A 23,515-nucleotide genomic window follows, 5' to 3' on the forward strand; every position below is an offset into this window, starting at 1 on the left:
GGGACCGGTGGGGAAGAGAGCGGGAGATGTGCTGTTAACACTGTGAGCCCCGCTAATGTATGTACTGCTGCGGCCAAGTTTATTCGAGCATTTGCCCGTTCTTGGCCGCAGCAGTAGCCTGGCGCGCACCCGAGAGTGACGGGCGCGCGCCGAAGCAGCGGAAGAGCGCCCTCCGATCGGGGCGCTCTCCCTACCGCTGCCGGGGTCCGCCGGGTCCCCCGGAACCCCCTGCCGCCGTCTCGCGATCGCGGGACACCAGGGCTCCCTCGGGGAGCCCTGGACGCGCGTGCAGGGGGCGCACGCTCCCGAAGACGCGTGACCGCGCGTCTATGACGCGCGGCACGCCGAGGGGCGGCCACTAGCAAGCCGGGAAATCTCCCGGCTTGCGGATCTGGCCGCAGTGTGATAAAGTGTGTCGGTAGTGTAACACCGTGTGTGTGGGGGGGTTGTGTGTGTATAGTGATGTGCGTGTGTGTGTGTGTGTGTGTGTGTGTGTGTGTGTGTGTGTGTGTGTGTGTGTGTGTGTGTGTGTGTGTATAGTGATGTGTATAGTGATGTGTATAGTGATGTGTATAGTGATGTGTGTGTGTGTGTGTGTGTGTGTGTGTATAGTGATGTGTGTGTGTATAGTGATGTGTGTGTGTGTGTGTGTGTATAGTGATGTGTGTGTGTGTGTGTGTGTGTGTGTGTGTGTGTATAGTGATGTGTGTGTGTGTGTATAGTGATGTGTGTGTGTGTGTATAGTGATGTGTGTGTGTGTGTATAGTGATGTGTGTGTGTGTGTGTGTGTGTGTGTGTGTGTGTGTGTGTGTGTGTGTGTGTGTGTGTGTGTGTGTGTGTGTGTGTGTGTGTGTGTGTGTGTGCCCTTCACTCCGCCTCAGGCCAATGAGAGGTGTGCGGGGGCGGGCGGCCCAAGGGAGCAATCTCATTGGCCTGGCCCAAGGTCCAATGAGATTGCCGCTAGGGACACGGGGAGGGGCACAGGGAGACACATACAGACCCGGACACATAGGACACTTTCAGAAATATATAGTAGATAAGTCTTTACAATCTAGCCTCACTACCCCTAGCTACATAGTAGCCTTCCTTCCTTTTTTGACATTTTACTTCATCCAGCGTTGTATTGAAGGATATTTATTAACCTCTTGGTGGTCTCTCTGACAATTGATTCCAACCAGGCCACACTCAGCAATGATCATGTTGGTCTGGCAAGAAAAGTACTAAATACATTACACCCTGCATATTGTCAGAGAACCACATATTAATCAGATGTGGTTTGAAAGCGGTGTGATTGACACTTTACCTATGTGACACACACCAGACCCTTTCATCTACAATATACACACCACACTGAGGCACCCTATTCATCCTACACTGCAAACATCAAAATCCTTTCTTTTCTTGTGTTTTGATTTTATTACACATGGTGCCAGTTACACTATATTCCTTCAAACATTACCTTCATCAGTCTAAGATTCAGACTCAGAGACATTAAGTTTAATACGTGTTTTAATTGTGTTGAGTGTTTATGTACTTCACTTATTTTACCCACAGACACTAATAAAGGTTACTCTTTTAATTACTTGTATCAATTATATTATGAGTGCTTGTTCAAAAGGGGTACTCTCACTTGTCTAGGCAAGTGTCTCTGTATGCTTAATGATAGTCAAGTTGGCCATGGACATAGAGGTAGCGACAGCTGCCCCCTCCAGGAATGAGTTGAATGTTTTGAGAATGAACGGGGAGAGCACTGCCTTAAATTTCTTATAATACAGGTTGGAAAAGCCATCCGGGCCTGGGGTTTTATTTGTTTTTAATAGTTTGATAGCTTCTGAAAGTTCTGTGTGATTCTTTTATTTAACACTTGAGAATCTGCCTCCGTTAGAACTGGTAGGTTACATTTTTTAAGGTATTTGGATGCTGCCTCGGACACTGTATAGCAGCCCTGTGCCGAGTTCAAATTATATAATTTAGCATAAAAATTAAGAGAATTCTTGGGCAATTTCTTTCGCACTGTATGATGTTAGCCCTGTTTTTGTTCGAATTGCGGGGATTTGAGATTTAACTCTCAGACCTCTGAGTTTGTTAGCCAACAGCCGATCCGCTTTATTGCCCTTATCGTTATAGCGCTGGTTTGTCCATCTTAGTGCTCTCTCTACTTTGTCTAATTGGATCTGTTTGAGCTCAGTTCTGGTTTTGTCTAAGAGTTTGTATAGTCTTTTTGAGGGGATCTTTTTGTGTTGTTGTTCCAATTGAATACGTTTGTCGGATATTTCTTTATATTGTTTGAAATTAGGTCCCCTCTAATTGATGCCTTGTGGGCCTCCTACAGCATTGCCTTTATTTAGAGAGAAATATCCGTAAGTTTTTGCCCTATTGTGCTCTCTATATCCTTAAGAGTTCAATAGGGAATCATTTAATTTCCAGGCATATTGGTTGTTTTTGCTAAAGGGAAGAGAGAGCACTAATTCGATAGGGGCGTGGTCCGACCAGGTTATTGGGCCTATGTTCGACTGGGAGGATGCCTGGAGAATATTTTTGGTACCCAGAAAATAATAAATCCTCGAGTAGGTCTGATGTGGAGCTGAGAAGAAATTGTAATCCCATTGACCCTGATGCTGTGCTCTCCAGATATCTATGAGTGAGAAATCCTTTATTATTTCCCTAATTTTGTTTAGCATTTTTCTGGGATAATTTAGAGTGGCATTCTCCCGATGTAGATGACTTATCTTGATCTGGGGCACTCACTATATTCATATCCCCTGCTACAGCTGAATCCCGTTATAACGCGGTGCTCGGGGCCCACCCGTCAACCTCGTTATAACCGGGATCGCGGAAAAAAATGGTGATCAGGGTTCCGCGTCCGCCGGAGGGAGAGCTGGGAAAACTCTCCAAGCTGTCCCAGACCCGCAGCTCAGCGGCACCCCCACAAGACTTACCCGGAGCAGCGTGCTTGGGATCCGACACCACCGACATGGTGTCTGGGTCAGCTATCGCGGAGGCGCTCCTGTATATGCATCAGCATGCAGCTCCACTCCTCCGGCTGACAGATCAGCGCAGGGGGGGAAGAGGAGGGGAGGCGCCAGCAGCACGAGCAACATCCCAGAAGAGTCAAGAGAGGTAGAGTGTGTGTGTGTGTGTGTGTAAACCAGCATGCAGCTCCTCTCCTCCGGCTGACAGATCAGTGCGGGGGGGGAGGAGGAGTGGGGAGGCGCCGGCAGCACAAGCAGGATCCCACAACAATCAAGAGGTATGTGTGCAAAATACTTGTCACAATGTTGAATGAGTTTTTTTTGTTTTTTTTTAAACACAAGCAACTTCAGTTTGAAATAATCTGGGAGTCAAATTTGCTTCCTTAAATACTACAACGTTTAAAAGATGAGGGATTTCAGTCAAGCAATAGCTTTTATTCTTTGTTCATGTCTCTCTATCCTTACCTTCTATTTATAGATATTTGTAAACAGTTCCTTCACATACGTTAAAATGATTGGACCAGGAATACTGTTCATTAACTTGCTGATAACCATAAGAGATATTGGGTTAAGAATAAATCACTACCAGCATATAAAGGGAAAAGGTCTGGGAGAAAATATTTAGTGCCTAGCTTCATATTTCATCCCTCAGGCTGAGTGGCTTCTGCTTTCTATGCTGCATCTCTGCTTGATTGGAAATGAGACTGTTTCAAATGGAAATAAGACACCCAAACTGATTATGTGTATTGAATCCAAATCACTCACCAGATCCTCTTGTTTAAAATGTATTGAAAAAAGGATGATGTTGTAGACCTCTGAATTCAGGTCCTTCTCATATCAGAAAGGTTGCTGTATTATGCAACTTTGTGCCATTAACAATGTTTTTGCTAGATAATTACATTGCTATTGTACACAGGCATTATATACAGTGTGTGTGTGTGTGTGTGTGTGTGTGTGTGTGTGTGCGCGCGCACGTGTAGCCGTTCATTCCTCTCTGCAAATCCTGGAAGTTTGCCCAAACAAAAACATATATTTTTTTTTAATTTAAAAAAAAAAAATTAAGGTGGAGCCACACTCACACCACGTTATAAGTGGTTCCGCGTTGTAGCGGATCGCACTTTAACGGGGTTGAGCTGTATAATTACGGATTATATGGACTGTTGGTTTATAGCCTCTAGTACATCCCTCAAAAACTTGTTTGGTCTTCGTTGGGGGCGTATATATTGAGAAGAGTTATCTGTAAAATTAAAAATCTGCCCCCTGGGTCCGCCGTTACCTTACTGGTGGCAAATATATTATTTTTAATTAAGATAGCCACTCCTCTAAAGTGTCTCCTTTAGTTTTTTTAAGTTGAAGCAATGCTAGTCTCCTTTTCCTAGTCGTGTTCAATCCTTTAACATTCAATGATACCAATTTTATTGAAGTTATGTTAGACATGTTTTTATTACAAGAAGGGGAGTATTATAGCTAACCACTTTCCCAAGATGGTAGCCTTCTTTTTTCCCCTTATTTTTCTCTATTTTTTCCTTTATTGATGGGAAGGACGGGTAGACATTACGGTTCTTTCTGGGCCGCCCGCGGGAGTGGGGGACCAGAGGAACGCTGCGGGTAGGCCGGAAAGGGGGTGGAGGGGGAGATGGAGACAAGAAGGGGGTCAGAGAGAGTAAAGAAAAAGAGTAGGCTACTTGGTAACCCTAAACTGGGATCCTTGATCACCTTGGTGACAAGGAATGCGGGCTTACTGCCCTTGGGAGACATCCCTGAGTACCCTGCGTGGCTGTCGCACAGACACACAGTCCGGAGCGGACCAGGGTTTAATCAACTTTGGCCAGTTTTCCGTTATTTGGATCAACATAATGAAACTAGCAGTATAAACAACATTGTCCTGTTTTGGAAACATTTCAGCCATCTATATAAACATATTTACTGTGGGTGTCCTCTGGCCTGTGGAACTTAGTCTACCATTGGCTCTGGGAAAGGAGAATTTTGCAAGGGGGAGGGAAGAGTGCAGGGGAGGGGTGGGTTGGGGAGGGGGGGAGAGAGCAATCAGTTCTCTGAGCAGGTGGTGAAAGCCATTATTCAATCATTTTCTGTAGTGGGAAGCTGTTTCCTGATATCTACCATCTTTAAGCGTAGGTAATATCTTCCGGTGATTGACTGTTTGCAGTTTGGAAATAACACTTTATCCAAGATACAGAAGATATATTTCCAATATGTTGGCTGAAGTCTGAAATATTCAAAATAGTTAAGTAATCAGGACCAATATACTTCTTTGTGTGGTAGTGGGGGGGGGTGATGGTATGGGAAGAGGGGGGGAGGAGGGGAGGAGGAGGGGGGAGGGAATGAGGGGGGGAACTGGGGGGAGAAAGGGGGAAGGGAGGAGGAGGGGAGGAGACGTACGCCTCGTTGAGTACATCTCAATCTTTTGATATAAACACTTGTTCACAGCATATAATAAATACATTTTTTCAATAGTTTGGCTGAGCTTTGAGACAAGAATAATACTTAAACTATCATCTGTAGCGTACATCTTAGAACAGTTGAATTTATTAGGAACTGAAAAGCCTAGACCTTCAAAGATAGTTTTGGCATATTTCTTAAGGTGAAGGGAGGGAAGGAAGGAAGGGAAGGGGGGCTTGTGCAAGTGTTTGCCTTAATCGTATATTGGGGGCATGTGGGGGGAGCTGGCAAAAAAGGGGTATAGTGCAGGGAGGGGGAGGGGGGGGGGGGAAGAGGGCACTCTGTATCTTAAATTTGTATATTCCTGGTTGGGGGTCAGGAGAGGACCCCTCTCTATAAACACAAATATACTCAATATTGACCAATACCTGAAATTCTATTTCACTCTATACCTTTCTTGTATTGTGGGAGGGGGAGGTCTAAGCAGAGGGGAAGATGGCTGCATCAGACAACCGCAGCAGCTAAAGTCATTGGCTACCAGGCAGAGATGGGGGGGCAGGGGGGGGGGGTCGGGGGAACTCCTAAATCTGTATTCCCACATTTATACCCGGGGCATACACATGAACAGGCGTTTGGGATGTTTTCCAAACCTGACCTCAATGTTCCAGTGCTGGGGGAGATTCGCCATTCTCCATGGCCCCTTCAGCTCCGGGTGGCAAGCCTGCCACAGACCCCTGGAAGACGAGCGTGCAGCATGGATATCCTGACCTAAGCGGGTGTGGGGCTAGAACGGATGTCCGGCAGAATATAAGGGAAAATAAAAACTTTATGTTCTAAGCCTTTTACCCTTCCCTTCTTTCCTTTCCTCTGTGGGGCCCTTGGGAATCCACTAAACGATAGAGCTTATCAGAGACTTCAAGTCTGCAGCTGCAGCGCCCTCTTGCGATACATCCAGCACTACAGAGACCTGCTTCCAGAAGAGAAATCTCCTCCGTTCCGATGGCACGCAATGGTCCTCCTTTCGTCCTCCTGTGCGGTCCTGGATGTTTCCTCTCGGGCCTGGGGGTAAGTTGAGTGGGTTGTAGAGTGGGGTAGGTGGGTGTGGGCAAGTTGGAAGGGGGGGAATGAGAAAAGAGGGAGAGAAATCTTGAAAGGCTAGGTTAGGGAGGGGGCAGAGAGGGGAGGAGGGGAATCCGCAGGGGGAGGTGGATGGGTTCCTGTACCACTTGAACTTTGGGGTGGTGCTGCTTTATCTCCCTTCGCCAGGCTGACAGGTTTTTCTTTCTTCCCTCTTTTTCTTCACTGGGGGCCCTTTACCTTGACGCGAGGGGAACTGCTGATCAGGAGCGTTGGGACTAAACTGGGGTGAACTCAGAGGTTATAAATTTCTGAGCTTTGGTTTATTTTGCTGTTTATTTTCTTCCTCTTTCACTTGAGAGATCCCAGACTTTTCAAACTCCTGATCTGGGATTCCTCTGGCTGGAAAGCCTCTCTGATGCTCTGGACCTGTTTGGTGATCTTTGTTCCTCATCCCTACTAGCTTGTCTGTACATGGCGGGCAGCCCCAAAGACCGAAGGAACAGGGGATTTCTTCAGGGCGTGAGACCGAATAGAATTTTCCATTAACCTGGTCCACAAGTTTAAAGGGGAATCCCCATCGATATTTCACCTTGTGGTCACTGAGAATTTCCGGCAAGGGTTTAATTTCTCTCCTTTTGTAGATGGTCACTGAAGATCTGGATTGGCTCATTTTGAAAGTTTAGGTTCCCCTTTTCCCTACTTGCAGATAGGTTTTTGTCTTTTGAGGAACATGAGTGAAATCTCACCATCGCGTCCCTGCGTCTCCTGGAGTCCTCCAATCTGGGGCCTGGTGCTCTGTGGGCCCGGTCCACTTCCAGGTCTTCTGGACGGAGCTCTGGGACCAAGGAGATAAATAGCTCTTTGAGATAAGGGGATAAGGCCTCCGCTGAGATCTTTTCAGGAATATTTCTGATCCTCAGATTTTGACGGCGGTCACGATTTTCATGGTCTTCTAGACAATCCTTCAGAGCAGCAATCTCGTGGTTCAGTCTGTTAAACTCATCTTCGGCAGAAGATTGAGACACCCCCATATCCTCCATTTTGTTCTCTAGAGTTTCTGTTCTCTGAGATAGAGTGTTTAGGTCGTCCTTTAAAACATTTATTGCAGTGGCCAGATCCTCCTGGAAACCTTGTCTTATTTTATGGAATAGATGTATCATATATTCCACCATATATTCCCTGGTGAGTTCGTGGGTTTTCTCTGCTCCAGTTGCTACTTGCGGGGGAATCCCCTGGCGCGCATGCTGCAGCGCCATCTTGCAAGTCCGCGTTATGCTCCGTGGAGTGGTGGTTCGGGGTGAAGTACGACGAAACGCTTTGACTTTGCAATCTTTTTGCTTTGCCAGCCATCCTGGATGTATAGTGGTGTTGTCCTGTGAAATTGGTGATTTTCCGCGGTGGCTTGTGCTCGTTCTATTCATTTTACAGGCGGAGTGGCTCAGGAGCTATTCCCTCAAGCGTCCATGCCTGGTGATGTCACCGGAAGTCCCCAGTAAGTGTATTTTAATCATTTTCTTGTGTATTTCTTAATGTTGTACGTGGTTTACCTAAATAAATGCAATTTGTTTTTACTACCTTGTTTTGGCTAATGAAATGATCCTGGTAATATATAAATGGTGTTAAAAGTACCTGGTCTCCCGTGACAATGAAAACATGTATACTATACCATAAATGGATAAAATGGATGGCTAAAAAAGGTGAGAGAGCAGAGACCACATAATGGGCACTCTAAAAATACAGGCACCAGAACAGAATAAGAGCCAACCAGAAGGAAAGGTCAACTCAGACCAATGTAGTAGTGTCAATGCACTCGTTGAAGCAAGCAGGAGCGAAAGTGCCAAGGGTATGAATCCAGAAGGATTCTCTCATACAAAGGGCCTTGAACCTATCGCCGCCCAGGATGGGGAGGGGGGGTAGAATGTGCTCAAGACCCATGATTGTCTTTGTGATGAAGGGTAGAATCCAAGAAGGAAACCGGTGCACAGCTGAAGAATGCAACTTGGACAGAAATTACCATTTGAAAAATATGTCCACTCTTTGACAAAGTGCCCCATGCGTGAAACACGTTAGAGGATCTATCAGGACACTCTATACCTGTATGTTTTTTAACTAATAAATATTTTTCACATGGTAATTTCCATCCAAGTTGCATTCTTCAGCTGTGCACCGGTTTTCTTCTTGGATTCTACCCTTATTCATTGCCTGCCTGCGAGCACAGTGTGCTGGACCTGCGGTTTGCTGCATGCTTCAGTGCTTAGGATTTGACACTTACCTTCCGGTTTTCTCGAGTGGAGCGGTTTACTATGCAGGAGACCATGTCACGCTGAAGCCGTCAGAGTCTGTCTCTATGTACCGTGAGTAAAAGCCACAAGTGCTTTATTTGCAAAAACAGTTGCTTTTTGGCAATACATTGATTTTATATCTTTGGCTGAACTTAAAGTCTACAATTTGCCTACTCCCTTTCCGTTACTACCGGGTACATCGGGGGCTTCTCATGACATATACACACAAGGAGACAAAGACACAAAGTGTTTATTTGTAAAGAGTACAGCCATTGTCTAGCTTAAATTCAACTTCAAAGTTTTTAGAGCACCGGACTTGTGGGATTACTCTGTAGCCCACTACTACCTTTATTGTGATGAATGTAGTTCTGGGGCGTAAGTCCCAAATACAGTGCTCAATCTAGTTCAGAACTTAAGCAGATGATAAAGTCCTTAAACTCTTGGGGAGTCAGCCTATGAGCACAGCAATGTATTGGACCCAGTGCTTAATAAATGCATCACATGTGAAAATGAATAAGGGTTAACATACCGTTACTTTGTAGGATTGCGCCCTACATGACCCTTGTTTTTCTGCACTGTTGCCGGTCATCAAGTCTCAATGAAGAGAGACATGCAATACTCACATAGGACTGCTTCCCTGGGTGCGTGCATCCACGCTCAGTGTGCAATGTAATTGTAGAAGAGATCCGAAGATTCCAGCGGTGCATAGCTCGTAGGAATGGGAGACCAGCAAGGTGTTAATTAAAAATAAATATTTATTGAAAAAACATGGTATGGGGGATACACTCTGACGCGTTTCGGACTGGCGTAGTCCTTAATCATAGAGCTGACTCGCGTCTTCACAGTAAACCCCTCCCTCCTCTACAAAACACATAGCGCGATGACGCAAGGAGAGGGGTTTACTGTATAAGACAGGGGGAAATGAAGACGCGAGTCAGCTCTATGATTAAGGACTACGCCAGTCCGAAACGCGTCAGAGTGTATCCCCCATACCATGTTTTTTCAATAAATATTTATTTTTAATTAACACCTTGCTGGTCTCCCATTCCTACGAGCTGTGCACCGCTGGAATCTTCGGATCTCTTCTACAATTTTATTGTGATGAAGACTGAAATGCTTAGAAACACTAATGTGTGGAGAGGCCCTTGATAACATTCCTCCAATGCGCCAAAAATCGAACATTGAAAGGATGTATAGTCCTCCCAACGTACTTGTGACGGTAGGGGGTAGCCGGCCTTCATAATTAAGGTGAACCCCGGCTGGCTGGCTGCCTCTAAAAACCGTGTGTCAAGAGCTGAGGGTCAGCTCTTGGGTCTAGCAATGCACCCTATGTTTCCTTGTAACTCTGTTCCCATTATACTGTCCCCTGCAGGATTATAAACTAGGGATGCCATGTGTGGTTAGGGTCCCCCATAGGAAATAGCTGCAGGACTGGGATTTTGGGAGCAGGAAGTTAAGGCTAGATATTGTGGGGCAACTAGAACTAAAATCTGTATAGAATGTTGCTGACCGGAGATACCGGAAGTACTCTGTAAGTTACTATGTAACTATATACTGATATCTTACCTGCAAATAGTGTATGATTTGCGGGTACGCGTCTGTAGATAAAGATGTGGTGGGTTATGGAAGTCCAAAGTAAAGTATAGGGAAAACCTGACCTGTTTTGTGGTTTACCTATTCCCCTTTTCCCAGAAACATGAGACTTTGGGAGTGGGAGTTTTAGGTGGGATATTTGGGTCAAAATGTGTTTAGATTTGGTGAAGGAGTTCGGGTGACAAAGTTACCAGTAGTCCCGTAATTCTCCACGATGTGCAGGCATGATTTGCAGGTGCGCGAGGTGAATTACACCAGGGCTACACAGTGTATCCCAGAATCCTGGTTTTCGAGCCCAAGTATCCCAGACCCATTGCCCACACAGGTATATGGTTCCTCAAGAAGAATTAGTTTATAAAAACAGTGTTTTACAGTTTAATACTGTATGTATTGATGTTTATACAGTCAGCCCGGGCATCTACATAGGTGCCAGGATGTCTGCAAAGACATCGGAGTTCAAAGGAGAAAGGATGTCCAGAGGTGAGAAAATAGTTTGGCGAGCGGGAAGGGGTGAAGTATCAGGTCCCCACACAAATGGCACCCCGCTGGGGCACCTTTTGGACTGCCAGACCTGGTGTTTTTTGGATACAACAGTGTATAAGAACGGTAACACACTCTGTACCAGGATCCATACTAAGGATACTGATAAAAATACACTCCTGTATATGACGAGTCATCATCCGCCTCCATTAAAAAGAGGACTTCCATTTTCACAGATGTTACGCGTACACTGGCGACACACTTTATTCGAGCTCGGCTAGTCCCACGAATTCGGGTATACCCGGGTGTATTGAGGTTTGTGACTGTTTTCTGCCCGAGTGCATTGAGGTATTTTCCAAGCAGGGATTGAAGCATTTTATTCCCACTGGCTGCAAAACTGCACAGTATATATATATATAATGCATTACAATTCATGAATTTATGCCATCTGGTAGACACGCGAAGCATTGCAGCCTATTAAATCCTAATCATTATCATTTAACAGATCAGCCGCCCGTCAGCCAGGCATGAACCCAGGCTGGGAAGGCAAACGCAACGGGGCTTGTCAGAGGTGAGGAGCGGCGCATTCCAGGTATCTGACAGGTACATACTGGGTATTTGCTCGAATAAAGTGTGTCGGTGCAGTACGGCAAATCACTAGCAACCAGAGTGATGTGGAAGCTGCACTCCAGAAGATGGCTGAACGGTTCCGCCAGAGGCTATGCCAAGCCTGAAATCGAAGAGGCACTAGAGAAGGCCCGAATGACTACACGAGATGAACTATTGAAGCCATCGACTAAAACACCGGATGATCACTTTAATGTGATATCCACATATAGTACCGCCTCAGGCCACATTCAACAAAGCGTGAGGAAGAACTGGCACATTCTTACCAATGATAAGCGGATAGGCAATAGTTTTAAATATCCACCCCTCTTTCGTTATAGGAAAGGTCGTAGCATAGGGGACGCACTTATCAAAGCAGACCCTGTGGATAAGTATGCCATTGCTCCAACTTGGCTCACAAAGGCGCCCGGAGTCCATAAATGTAAAGGGTGCGTGAACTGCCAGTTTCTCATATTGGGCAGCACCTTCTCACATCCCCACAATGGCAACTCAATTAAAATACTAGACTTAAATTGCCAATATCGTTTTGTCGTTTATATTAAGTGTCCTTGCGGCTTGATCTATGTTGGAAAGACCTAAAGGATGCTCAAGGAAAGGATTGCTGTGCATCGATCAACGATAAGAAAAGCCCTCTCTGATTCCGCTACTGTAGATGAATTGAAATTATTACCAGTGGCAAGGGATTTTAGACACAAAAAACATGGCACGTGCAACCGCGTGGTGGAAATAGGCACAAACTATTACTGCAGTTGGAAGCTAGATGGACACATAAATTGGATACATTATCCCCAAGAGGATTAAATGAAGATATGAACCTTGGTTGTTACCTATAGGTTATCACTAATAAGTTATACATCTTACCATGGGGAACTGGTCATTCACAATTCAGCTATTGTCATGTTTGTTTCCATCTCTGACTGGACAATAGTATGGCATCAATTTTGTCCTATTATGACATATATCTGTCTCATGATTATGTTTTGCAATTGCTCAGTGTCTTCCGTTGTTTTACCCCCCTTCCCCTGCCTCACATCACTTACCTTCACTTGGGTTATGTCGTCGCCACAATTTATATGCCTTTGCCTCATGTCATGTTTATGGTTACAATTGTTTACCTTTGATGTATGTTTTTCTTCAAGATTCTTATTGAGACTAGTGTTATATGGTTACCATGGTTTATATGTCACAGTTGCACGTGCTGGTTGTTGAGTAGTTTAAGCCTGCATTTCAGCCTTTTTTGGTTACTCATGTTGTACAGTTCAGGTTGACACCAGCTATATGTTATATATCACAATGTGTACACTGTTCTCCTACTCCAAGGGATATTTGCATTACATTTATAGTCTGCTGCTGCCAGGGGGCGCAAGCGTGCGCATATCCCCATGGTTACCATGATGCCTAGTTGCAATGTTGTGCAGGAGTCTTCATGCTGTATTATCATGGTATACTTATTCTGATTATAATGCTACCTGGGGGTATATTTGAGCTAGCAGTTAAGCTTTGTGATTATACCATGATGCCTAGTTGCTATATTGTGTAGGAGTGATCGCGCTGTCAGCATTGTCCACTTATACTTGTTATGATGCCGTTTTTTTTTTTTGTGCAGTGTGCAGGAGAATTCCTGCAGTCAAGGAGACCATGGATGCTGCTCCTGGGCTTGATCACACATACTCCAATGGCAATGCATTACTCTGTCTGTTTCACATCTGTGATGCATATAATAATTAGCTGCTTCTTCGCGTGGATTGGCTTTTTTTAATTAGTGGATGTGTTTTCAGCACTTGGGTTGTGGGTATAAGTCTTTCAGATGTCACTTACTTGTTGCACCCCCCCGAAGGTCCCGTTCAGCGGACCGAAATGTTGGATATATGTGCAAGTTTCTTTAATACAGTTTATAGCTGCTTATACCTTCTGAGTGCTGTTGTCTCCTTACCTTTGCAGGTAATGTATGCTTTATTATTTTTTATGACATAAGCACCAGGTCATTATATCAATACAGGAGTGCCAGGTATTCATGATTTGTGTATGTATTGATGTTTATACAGTCAGCCCGGGTATCTACATAGGTGCCAGGATGTCTGCAAAGACATCGGAGTTCAAAGGAGAAAGGATGTCCAGAGGTGAGAAAATAGTTTGGCGAGCGGGAAGGGGTGAAGGAAGTATCAGGTCCGGAGCACAAAGGGCACCCAGCTGGGGCACCTTTTGGACTGCCAGACCTGGTAGAGCCTGCCCAGCGGGTGGCAATGGGTTGGCAGGGGGAAGATGCTGCTCGTAGGCTCATTTCACATTGGCCGATTCATATTTCCTGTCTGTCACAGGAGACCTGGACTTTTTACACCTTTTATATTTCGACCGGAATACAATATATTAGGCAAAATAAGGTAGTAGAAACAAAATGTAGTTTATTTCGGTAAACCCACGTACAACAAGAAGAATTACACAATAGACAGACAAAAGCACACTTGCTGGGGATCTGGGGGAAGAATCAAGGCTTTCCTAGGTGCAGGATGCCCTCTTTGATGAGCTTACCCTGACCGTGATATACACCCGGTTCTCCTGGTACTCTTTACGGCTTCAATTCCTAGCCACGACCTCTACATTCGATTTGTAGAACTTGGCCGCAAAAGACGGGACATAGTGTCTGCGAGGCAGACTTTCCTAGCTAACCCTATCCCACAAGCCAATAGAAACAGGGGCTTGTCTCTTGGCTGACATCAGAGGAGGAGGCGTGCCAAGCCAGCTCAATAAGCCGGGTGAGCGGGAAATATGAATTAGCCAATGGGAGAAGCGCCTACGAGCTGTATCTCCCCCAGGGAACTCATTGCCACGCGCTGGGCAGGTTCCGCCAATTCTAGGAGACTCAAAAGGTATCACAACGAAACATTTTTCTCACCTCTGGACATCCTCTCCTCTTAGAACTACGGACTCTACCCTACTCTTTGATAAAGCACAGACACCTGCGTGAAACACGTAAGAGGTTCACCCCTCGCAGTATTTTATGTGCCAATAAAACTTTTTTGTACTTCACCCGACGGCATTCCAGTTCTATATTTTTTCCCCACGGCAGCTGCACCGCCTTACAACCAAGCTTCTTCACTGACTTACGAACTCTATGCAGACTTGCTGGCACCTTCAGCAAATGCCCTGGCTGACTGTATAGAGAGTCTTATAATGTATAAAACAGAAAAACAATTTTAATAAATGGGGGACTTTGGTGAGACTCATGGCTGTAAGGGAAATAGGACTGAAATATCTGGGCTCGAAAACCAGGAGTCTGGGAGACACTGTGCAGCACCGGTGTAATTCAACCCGCGTACAGGCAAATCATGTCTGCTCACCAGGAAGAATTAAGGGACCCACGGTAGCTCCAGCCCATGAACTCCTGCAAATAAAATAATGGCATTCTTAACCAAATAACCCCTCTAAAACTTACTCAGAAAGTTTCATGAGTCTGGGGCAAAGGGAACATGGAAAGTGGAAAAGCAGGAGTCACTTTAACAGGGGCTAGGGCCCCTGGCTTATAGTGCTAGGTAGCTGCCAGTGACCCACGGGGCCCAAGGGTAACCAGAGGTCTTATCCTTTATTATATAGCCTGGTTACCCATGCCCGTCACCCTGCCCACCCAGCCCTTTTGAGCCAGCTTGGCACACCCCCTCCTCTGACATCACCAGCCAGACGATCCCCCAGTCTGATTGGCTGGTGGGAGTAATTCCCACCCTCTAATTGGTTGCCACTCTGTCCTCCATGCTAGAGATAGCCTCCTCTGAGCTATGTAAGGAGACTGCCCGATCAGAGAACGAGACCATCTAGTGGCTTGAGTCGGTGAAGCGCGAGTAAGCTTTTCAAAGTGGCTCTTTTGCAAATAGCAGAGAAACCGGCTTCATTTTTGGAGCTAGGAAAGCATGCCCTGCAGAGACTAAGTCAGACACGAAGTCCAAGTTCTCAGAATAGAACGTAGCAGTCACAGTTTTGGGACGCACGCGGAGCACACGGTACACCAAGTACTGTCAGAGACTATGCGGAGGTTTCAAGCTGTTGCGGCACTACAATTCATTGTTTTTATATACACACAAACATTGTGAATACGTTTCTGTTAATGAGAGGTTGTGTACAATAAAGTTTAGACGATATTGCGCAATCTCTTCCTCTTTTTATATCCTATGATACGGAGATCCAGATATAGGAACCCGAGACAGTAATATTGGAGCAGATCCTGAAAGTACACTGTCTGTGAAACAGAGCCTTTCGATATCCACCTGAACCAGGGACACCACGTGGGGTTTTCGTGCTGCCTTGGAGAAGAGTTGGTCCACAGGGCTCATCATACAGTTTCTATCCACTGCACGTTATCTTCCTATTTCTAGTAAGTAGGCATTTTTTGGGACATCAACATAGGAGGGCATTTTTTGCTGTACGTTACTGCGCAATGTTTTGTACCCGTTTTTTGTCTCATTGATTAGGACAGCTGTTGCAGTAAGGAAGAACTTACACTTCATTGGGGACCAAGTTCTTTTCAGCCTTGTCATCCTAAGGAGGAGAGGACTTTCTTCACTTCACCTTCTAGGACTCATTCATCACTGGTTATATCCTTTGAGGACTTATTTACCACTGGTATTATTTATTCACTCACCTTATGCGCCAGGATTGTATCCTTTATTTGTATTATTAGTCACAGTTGTGTATTCTACCCGAAAAGAGTACCAGGAAGCGGGAAGGATTTCCCGGTCAGGGTAAGACTTCCAAAACCGGCGCCCTGCACCTATTTGAGGCTAGTTTTGGACCCCAGAAAGTCTGTATTTTGTATATTGTGTGTACGCTGGTTTACCAGATAAACAACATTTTATTCCACTACCTTGTTTTGCCTAGTGAATGATCCCAGAAAGGTATAAAAGTGTTAAAAGCGCTGGTCTCCCGTGACAGTACTGAAAACCACAAGGACAAGATAACATGTATACGTGAATTTTATTAGGGCCACATTCAGCTAGTGCCAGTACGGGCTATTGCAACATTTGCGGCATTGATTTGTATGGGAGTTGATGCCAGAAAGGGTGTGATACTCATAGCTTGATGAATGTGCCCCAAAGTGTGAATGTACTGGGGGGCAAGGAGTACCACTTCCTTTTTATTTGAAATCCAGAAGTATAACTACTTTTATTTATTTTAAATCTTGATTTATTTTAGGAACCCGCTCTCCCTTCTTGATTCACAAGCATAAATATTATATACATATTTCTAAAATGCGGCCAATCACTTCTCCTTAACATGTCTGAAGTTGGACACAGCACCACCACTTGTGTTAAGGCCACATCCACCTCTAATCTGTAATCAACACATGAAACAGAACAGTTCTACCTCTAATCATAACATCAACACTCACCCAAGTAGTTGACACGGACCATGTCGGGTTCATCCAAACCAAGAGCGCGTTTCCTCACATCCCACAGTAGGTTAGTAGAACACCGTGACATAGTCCAAGTCCTATCAACCCCTTGCATCACCGGCTCACTCTTCGAACTGGAGGCAACAAAAATATATATATTTTAAAAAAAAAAGTATTATTTTTATAAAAAAAATTTGTGTAAAGGGCCCTTCAAAGCTGTCTGCTTCCCTCTTTCCTTATTTTTTTAAACACTGCGGAACAGTTTTGTCAGTGTATCCTAGTGGTGATGGATGTTGTACAATCCTATCTTAGAACTTTGTTCCACCTGCTGAGTAATTACTGGATGTCAACTGAAGTTCTCATATCTTTTGCATACACAGTGTCAGGCGCTCACCGCAGGGTTAGGGAGTGAAGCCAAAGACCTTCTACAAACCAGGGGTCCTGGCTGCTCCGGGAGAGAGCTGTGTGCACAGACTGGTTAGTGGCAGGAGCAGCTGGGAGGTGACAAAAATAGCCTCGGATGGAGGTGGAAACTTCAAACGTCACTGTGACCTGCCATATATAGGAGAAGTTAAGGGCACTGGGAAGAGGGGGTGCTGCATGGAGTCCACAAACCAATGTGGGTGTCAATCCTGATGAAGTGTGGTCGGTGTAGTATATCGTACAAAAATTATAGAACAATACTTGTTTTCGGTTTACGTAAGAAAACACTCTTAAGTGTGTATATACTGTATATAGTAAAATTAGTGCTCTCTCCAAGATGTAAAAATGTGATGGTAATACTGTAGGATTGTATAAGCCAGGGGTGAGCAAAGTTTTTTGGCTGCGCTGCGCCCCCCCCCCCCCCCCCCCCCGTGTCTCGGCCCCTGCGCTCTCGCCCCCCCTCCCGAGTGACCAAGCATCACGTGACCCCCGCAGCATCATTTGATGCACGTTGTCATTACGGCGTGAGCATTAGCCAGCTGAATTCCCGGTAAGTACAGGTTGCAGAGGCCTCGCACGATTACCTAGCATTTAAATGCCTCGGTGGGGCCTCTGCAACCGCCACCGCCCCCCAGTTTGCGCACCGATGGATAAGCTACTAATCCATTATACAAAAAAAAAAATACAATTTTTTTTTTTTATAACCAGGTTAAATATGAATATAAATTTCTACAAAAGATGACCAAAAACAAGCCTTTTAATGCTCCAGAGATTAAAAGAGGAATGATTGAGCTCAAGGTTACCCAGAAAATAGTCCCAAATGTATTTATTTATAAAATGTTTTACCAGGAAGTAATACATTGAGAGTTAACTCTCGTTTTCATGTTTGTCCTAGGTATAGAGTTAAGATGACAAATAATACATGGTTACAAATACATAGTTACATAAGTGAACAGGGTATACATTATATACAAGACATTGCATGCACAGTTAAAGATAATATATATTATAAATGAAGATCGGTGTAACAATTATCCTAGTAGATTCAATCCAAGTGGGGATAAATATGGGCAGCTTCTTTAGGTGAATATTATATATAGGTATCACCTAATACAGAAGAACTAATTTATTCTGATTATATATATATCTCAAAGCTAAAGCTCCATAGAGTGTAACAGTATTTAATTTAAATGTCAACAGAATCAAGTATAGACACATTCACAAACAAATGTTTAAAAAATCACCTTGAAAGAATGCCTCTCAGAGGTTATCAGTCAGCATAAACAAGTGTCTTTACAGAGAGCTGATCTGTTTGCTGGCTTGCTTCACAGTCTTCCTATTTACAGATGAAAGCTGCCACTCTCCTAATACTTTCCCAAAGCTGGTGGCAGCAAGCTTCAGTGCAGCTGGATGATGTCACTGTGGGGTCCTTCAGGAGGGTGGCCGGCAGGTGCCTGTTTCCTCTACACTTCGTCACAGTCATGGGACTTCACAATCATGTGTCTTTATTGATATCATTAGTTAAATTTAATATAGGATTACACTATGGAGCATGCAATTCTCTATTTTCCTTTATAGATATATGTATATAGACATGCTGTTGTATAAAACCATTTATACAGTTATAGTAGTATGATATATACCAGGGGTGGGCAGCTCCAGTCCTCAAGGGCCACCAACAGGTCAGGTTTTCAGGATATCCCTGCTTCAGCACAGGTCCTGAAAACCTGACCTGTTGGTGGCCCTTAAGGACTGGAGTTGCCCACCCCTGATATATACTGTATACTGAGATGTTATAAAGATATATCAACAGGATTTTATATATATTTTATATATATTTTTTTTTTAAATCCCCCCACAGGGGTCTGCACCTATCCCTAAAGGTCCTGTGGGAATGGAGGTGCTGCAACACCCCGAGTGAAGAGCTGGGAAGATCCCTAAAGCCTGTCCTGTTCGTCCCCAACTAACACAGACGGACATGCAGTATCCTGTAAGCCTAGCAGGTGAGCAGCACAAGAACACTGGGTAGCAGTGAGTTTCCCTCCGGGTGGGGGGAAATCTGTTACATTTGGAGGCGCTGCTGAGATTATAATCAGGACAGGCTTTTGCAGTAAGAGAAATGAGGTACTCTCCGGTTATGGCAAATTAGAGGGCAAATGGGTGTAGTTTCCATAGGGATCTTGAGGACCGGGTTTCCCGCTAGATGGAGCTACAACCTGGACTTCTCTAAGTAAGCGGGCAGGCATCCGAGGAGGGGCTCCTGATGGTCAGGAGGCCAAGACCTCTGCTTGAGGAGCTGCAGCTATACTATGGTATTCTCCACAGAGGGGCTACCATGCGGTATTAAGTACTAAGAAGTGGTGTGAGGGTAGTGTCCCAAGGGCTACAACCAAGGGAACTGCAGCCTGCACCTGTGCCATCCTAAGGACTGATGTGTAGGGCGCCTGGAGGGGTGTTTTGGGATCCTGGGGACCCAGAAACTTCGTAAGGGAACTATAGCATCTTGGTCCAAACTGAGGGTGTTTACAGTATGGCGGATATGTCCAAGGAGGGGTGCTTGACCTCAGGCAGCCTGGACCTCTGTTTGAGGAACTACAGCAAATACTAAAGCAGTCCCCAGCACAGGGAGCCGCAGTGTGCTATATCTGGACTGTCCACGTTTGTAGCGTCCTAGGGGACTCTTGCCCAGCAAGGGACCACCTTCCCTGCCAAAGGAGCTACAGCACGTGAAAGAGCGGTTACCGCCAAAAACGGGAGGACCGCGTGGTGAGCTTTGCAGAGTTGCAAGCTTCTTTTGCAAAAGTGTGCAGGGCTTGGCGCGAAGCTTAGGTTCGCCCTGAAATGTGCTTGGCTTGCGCAAAAGCCGAAGCTACGCCCATCTAGAATTTATTTATTTATAAAAAATGTTTTACCAGGAAGTAATACATTGAGAGTTACCTCTCGTTTTCAAGTATGTCCTGGACATAGTTAATATGACAAATAATACATGGTTACAAATACAGTTACATAAATGAACTGGGTATACATTATATACAATACATTGCATGCACAGTTAGAGAAGATGTATATTATAGGCTTATGTAACAGTTACAGACCAGATTAAAATGTGAGACAGCCTTCGTTTTGAAAGAACTTAAACTGGTGGTGGATGTGAGAGTCTCCGGTAGGTTGTTCCAGTTTTGGGGTGCACGGAAAGAGAAGGAGGAGCGGACGGATACTTTGTTGAGCCTTGGGACCATGAACAGTGTTTTGGAGTCAGATCTCAGATGATACACTGGCGACACAGTTTATTGCACTGCGGCCAGATCCGCAAGCCGGGAGATTTCCCGGCTTGCTAGTGCACGCCGTGACGCGCGGTCACGCGTCATCGTGAGCGTGCGCCCCCTGCACGCGCGTCCAGGGCTCCCCGAGGGAGCCCTGGTGTCCCGCGATGTGGGGGACGGCGGCAGGGGGTTCCGGGGGACCCGGCGGACCCGGCAGCGGGAGGGAGAGCGCCCCGATCGGAGGGCGCTCTTCCGCTGCTTCGGCGCGCGCCCGTCACCCTCCGGCGCGCGCCAGGCTACTGCTGCGGCCGAGAACGGGCAAATGCTCGAATAAACTCGGCCGCAGCAGTAAGTGCTGCATGTGGTAGGGGTGAGTAGCTTGCCCAGAAAGTATTTGAAGGCAAGAAAGGAAAGGTGAACTTTGCACCTAGACTCGAGTGTTGACCAATCTAGTTCTTTGAGCATTTCGCAGTGATGTGTGTTGTAGTTGCATTGGAGAACGAAACGACAAATTGAATTGTAGAGGGTGTCAAGTTTTCCAAGGTGGGTTTGGGGTGCCGTGCCATATACTATTTCTCCATAGTCGATAATTGGCATTAGCATCTGCTGTGCAATACGCTTTCTGACCAGCAGGCTTAGGGAGGATTTGTTCCTGTAAAGTACACCTAGTTTGGCATAGGTTTTGGATATCAGGGCATCAATGTGCATTCCGAATGTTAAGTGGGAGTCAAACCATATGCCCAGGTATTTAAAACTAGTAACAGGAGTTAGGATGGTGTTAGCGTTCGTTCTGATCTGGAGCTCAGTCACTGGAAGCTTTAAAAATTTAGTCTTGGTCCCAAATACCATTGTTACAGTCTTGTCAGTGTTTAAAAACAGTTTGTTTTGGGAAATCCAGTTTTTGAGTCTCAAAAAGTGTAACGCTCGGCCTGCCCACAAGCCAGACGAGACCCCGGGACTGAGGTGGAAAGGGTAAAACCACACACCTAGCAGCAAACGGGGGCACGGCCGGAGTGTGGTAGTAGCGTAGGTGGTCCGGGTAACAAGAATGTAAATGATACCGTACTTGACAGCTCCGGCGTAGAATGGTTAAGTTCGTATGCCAAGGGTCATGGATTGGAGAGGGCAGCGTAATCGATTGTCCGTAAGTCTGGGTCGTGGAGTGGAGAGAGCAGCGTAGTAGTTTGTCCATGTGCCGTGTCCAAGGGTTGTAGAGGTCTGCAGCGTAGAAGTCCAAAGCAAGGTTCAAAGGGTTCCAGAGAGCAGCGTAGTATAGTACAAAGCAAGGGTCAAATCCAGGGAGGTCAGCAAGGATTCCAGGGACAGGAGCAGCACTGAAAAGACAAGAGGCCAGGCAACAGCAGACAGCACCAAGGTACAGAAGCTATGCAGAGCAAAGAGGAAATGGAGAAGAGGGATTATATAGGGGGCTGGGACCAATCAGAGAAAGGGGAGTGACAGAGGAGCGGCCTGAAGAGGAACCTAATAGGAGAGCAGAGTGAGGAAGTTTGAAACCAATGGGAGTGAGGGGAGGGACGGACAAGGGAAGGGACAGAAAGAGAAGGAGGACCTGAGAGGCAAGGCAGATGGGGAAGGGGCGTGCCGGGCATGTGCGTGACGTCCGAGGAGGCGGAGCATGAGAAGGTGCACCGAAGGATCCAGGAGCAGAGAGAAGAAGGGGAGGAGCAGAGGGATGGACAGGGGAAGGGTCAGGTAAGGAGGGAGAAGCGGGAAGGCGGAGCTGACGGGACCTGAGCGGCGACACGGAAGGAGCGTGTGCCACGCCAGCGGGGGCAGAGTCAGGCACCTGGCACCAACCAATGGCAGCTTGGGTGCGCGCACGCCCGTAGGGCTGACGCACGTGAGCAGGAGGTGCAGGGAAAGCATCCAGAAGCGGGGAAGGCCGCCGGGGAGCCTGAATGGCCTGTGAAAAAGGTAAGGATGCGCTGGACACGGGTATACCCGCAGCGTGGATCCTTACAAAAAGTCAGACTGAAGTACGTGTTCAAGGTCGGAGAGGCTATGGCTGTGTGCATATAAGATTGTGTCATCTGCATACATGTGTATTGAAGCTTCCTTACAAGCTGTGGGAAGATCATTGATGAACACTGAGAAGAGTAGGGGCCCCAGAACAGAGCCTTGCGGGACACCACAGGTGATATCCAGGGGGTTGGAGTTAGAGCCTGAGATGGACACATGTTGGGATCTACCTGATAGGTAGGACTGAAACCAGTTTAAAGCATGCTTCCCTATTCCAGAGCTCTGGAGTTTGTTAAGCAGGAAAGCATGATCAACAGTATCAAAAGCCTTTGCAAAATCTAGGAATATTGCACCAGTGAGTTGACCACGTTCCATTCCACACTGGATTTCATTGCAAACTTTTAGCAGGGTAGTTACGGTAGAGTTTTTGGGGCGAAAGCCAGATTGGAATTTGCTAGGGAAATTTGTCTTGGTATAGTAATCGCTAAGTTGGGAGTGGACACATTTTTCCATGACTATGGATAGGATTGGAAGAAGAGAGAATGGCCTGTAGTTTGAGACTGTTTTTGTCCCCACTTTTGAAGATTGGGACAACTCTAGCAGTTTTCCAGGTCTTAGGGATATGTCCTGCAGACAGGATAGAGTTGACTATGGAAGCAATTGGTTTGGCAATTGCTGGGGCACCAAGTCTTAGGAACCTAGATTGTAGTAAGTCAGGTCCACATTGGCTGCTTAGTTTTAATTTGAGGAGCGCTTGTGTAATCTCCTCTTTGGATACTGGGCCAAATTGAAGTGTTGGGAGGGAGTGGGGCTATATGGGTACTCCCAGGATGAGATTCAGGTTTGTGGTTTGGGTTGTGTTTCACTAATAAGTTAGTAGCACACCCCACAAAGTAATCATTGAATGCATTTGCAATGTCGGTGGGGTTTGTCAGAGTAATATCCCCCTTAGTGATATTACTTGGCTATTGATGGTTAGAAGGCTGGAATATGTTGTTGATACACCTTCCAGAAGTTAGCTGGGTTTGATGTATT

The 23,515-nt window shown here is 45.9% G+C and overlaps 1 protein-coding gene across 10 annotated transcripts in view; it reads right to left on the minus strand.

Moving 5' to 3' along the window:
• The window catches only part of DCAF6 (DDB1 and CUL4 associated factor 6), a 397,587-nt gene extending 378,933 nt beyond the window's left edge, over window positions 1–18,654 (minus strand). For 6 of the 10 annotated variants that reach the window (XM_075589477.1, XM_075589480.1, XM_075589471.1 and 3 more), the window contains exons 1-2: window positions 18,482–18,653; window positions 16,812–16,948 (exon numbers count right to left, since the gene is read on the minus strand). In XM_075589477.1, the coding sequence (XP_075445592.1) occupies window positions 16,812–16,929 (118 nt within the window). In that variant the 5' untranslated portion in view covers window positions 16,930–16,948; window positions 18,482–18,653. Of the gene's footprint in view, window positions 1–16,811; window positions 16,949–18,481 lie in introns of all 10 variants that reach the window. The other 4 variants (XM_075589478.1, XM_075589475.1, XM_075589473.1 and 1 more) reach the window with 2 other exon arrangements.
• Between the last annotated feature and the right edge of the window lie 4,861 nt (window positions 18,655–23,515).

This window comes from Ascaphus truei, chromosome 3, assembly GCF_040206685.1.
Source record: "Ascaphus truei isolate aAscTru1 chromosome 3, aAscTru1.hap1, whole genome shotgun sequence".
Lineage (NCBI taxonomy): Eukaryota > Metazoa > Chordata > Amphibia > Anura > Ascaphidae > Ascaphus > Ascaphus truei.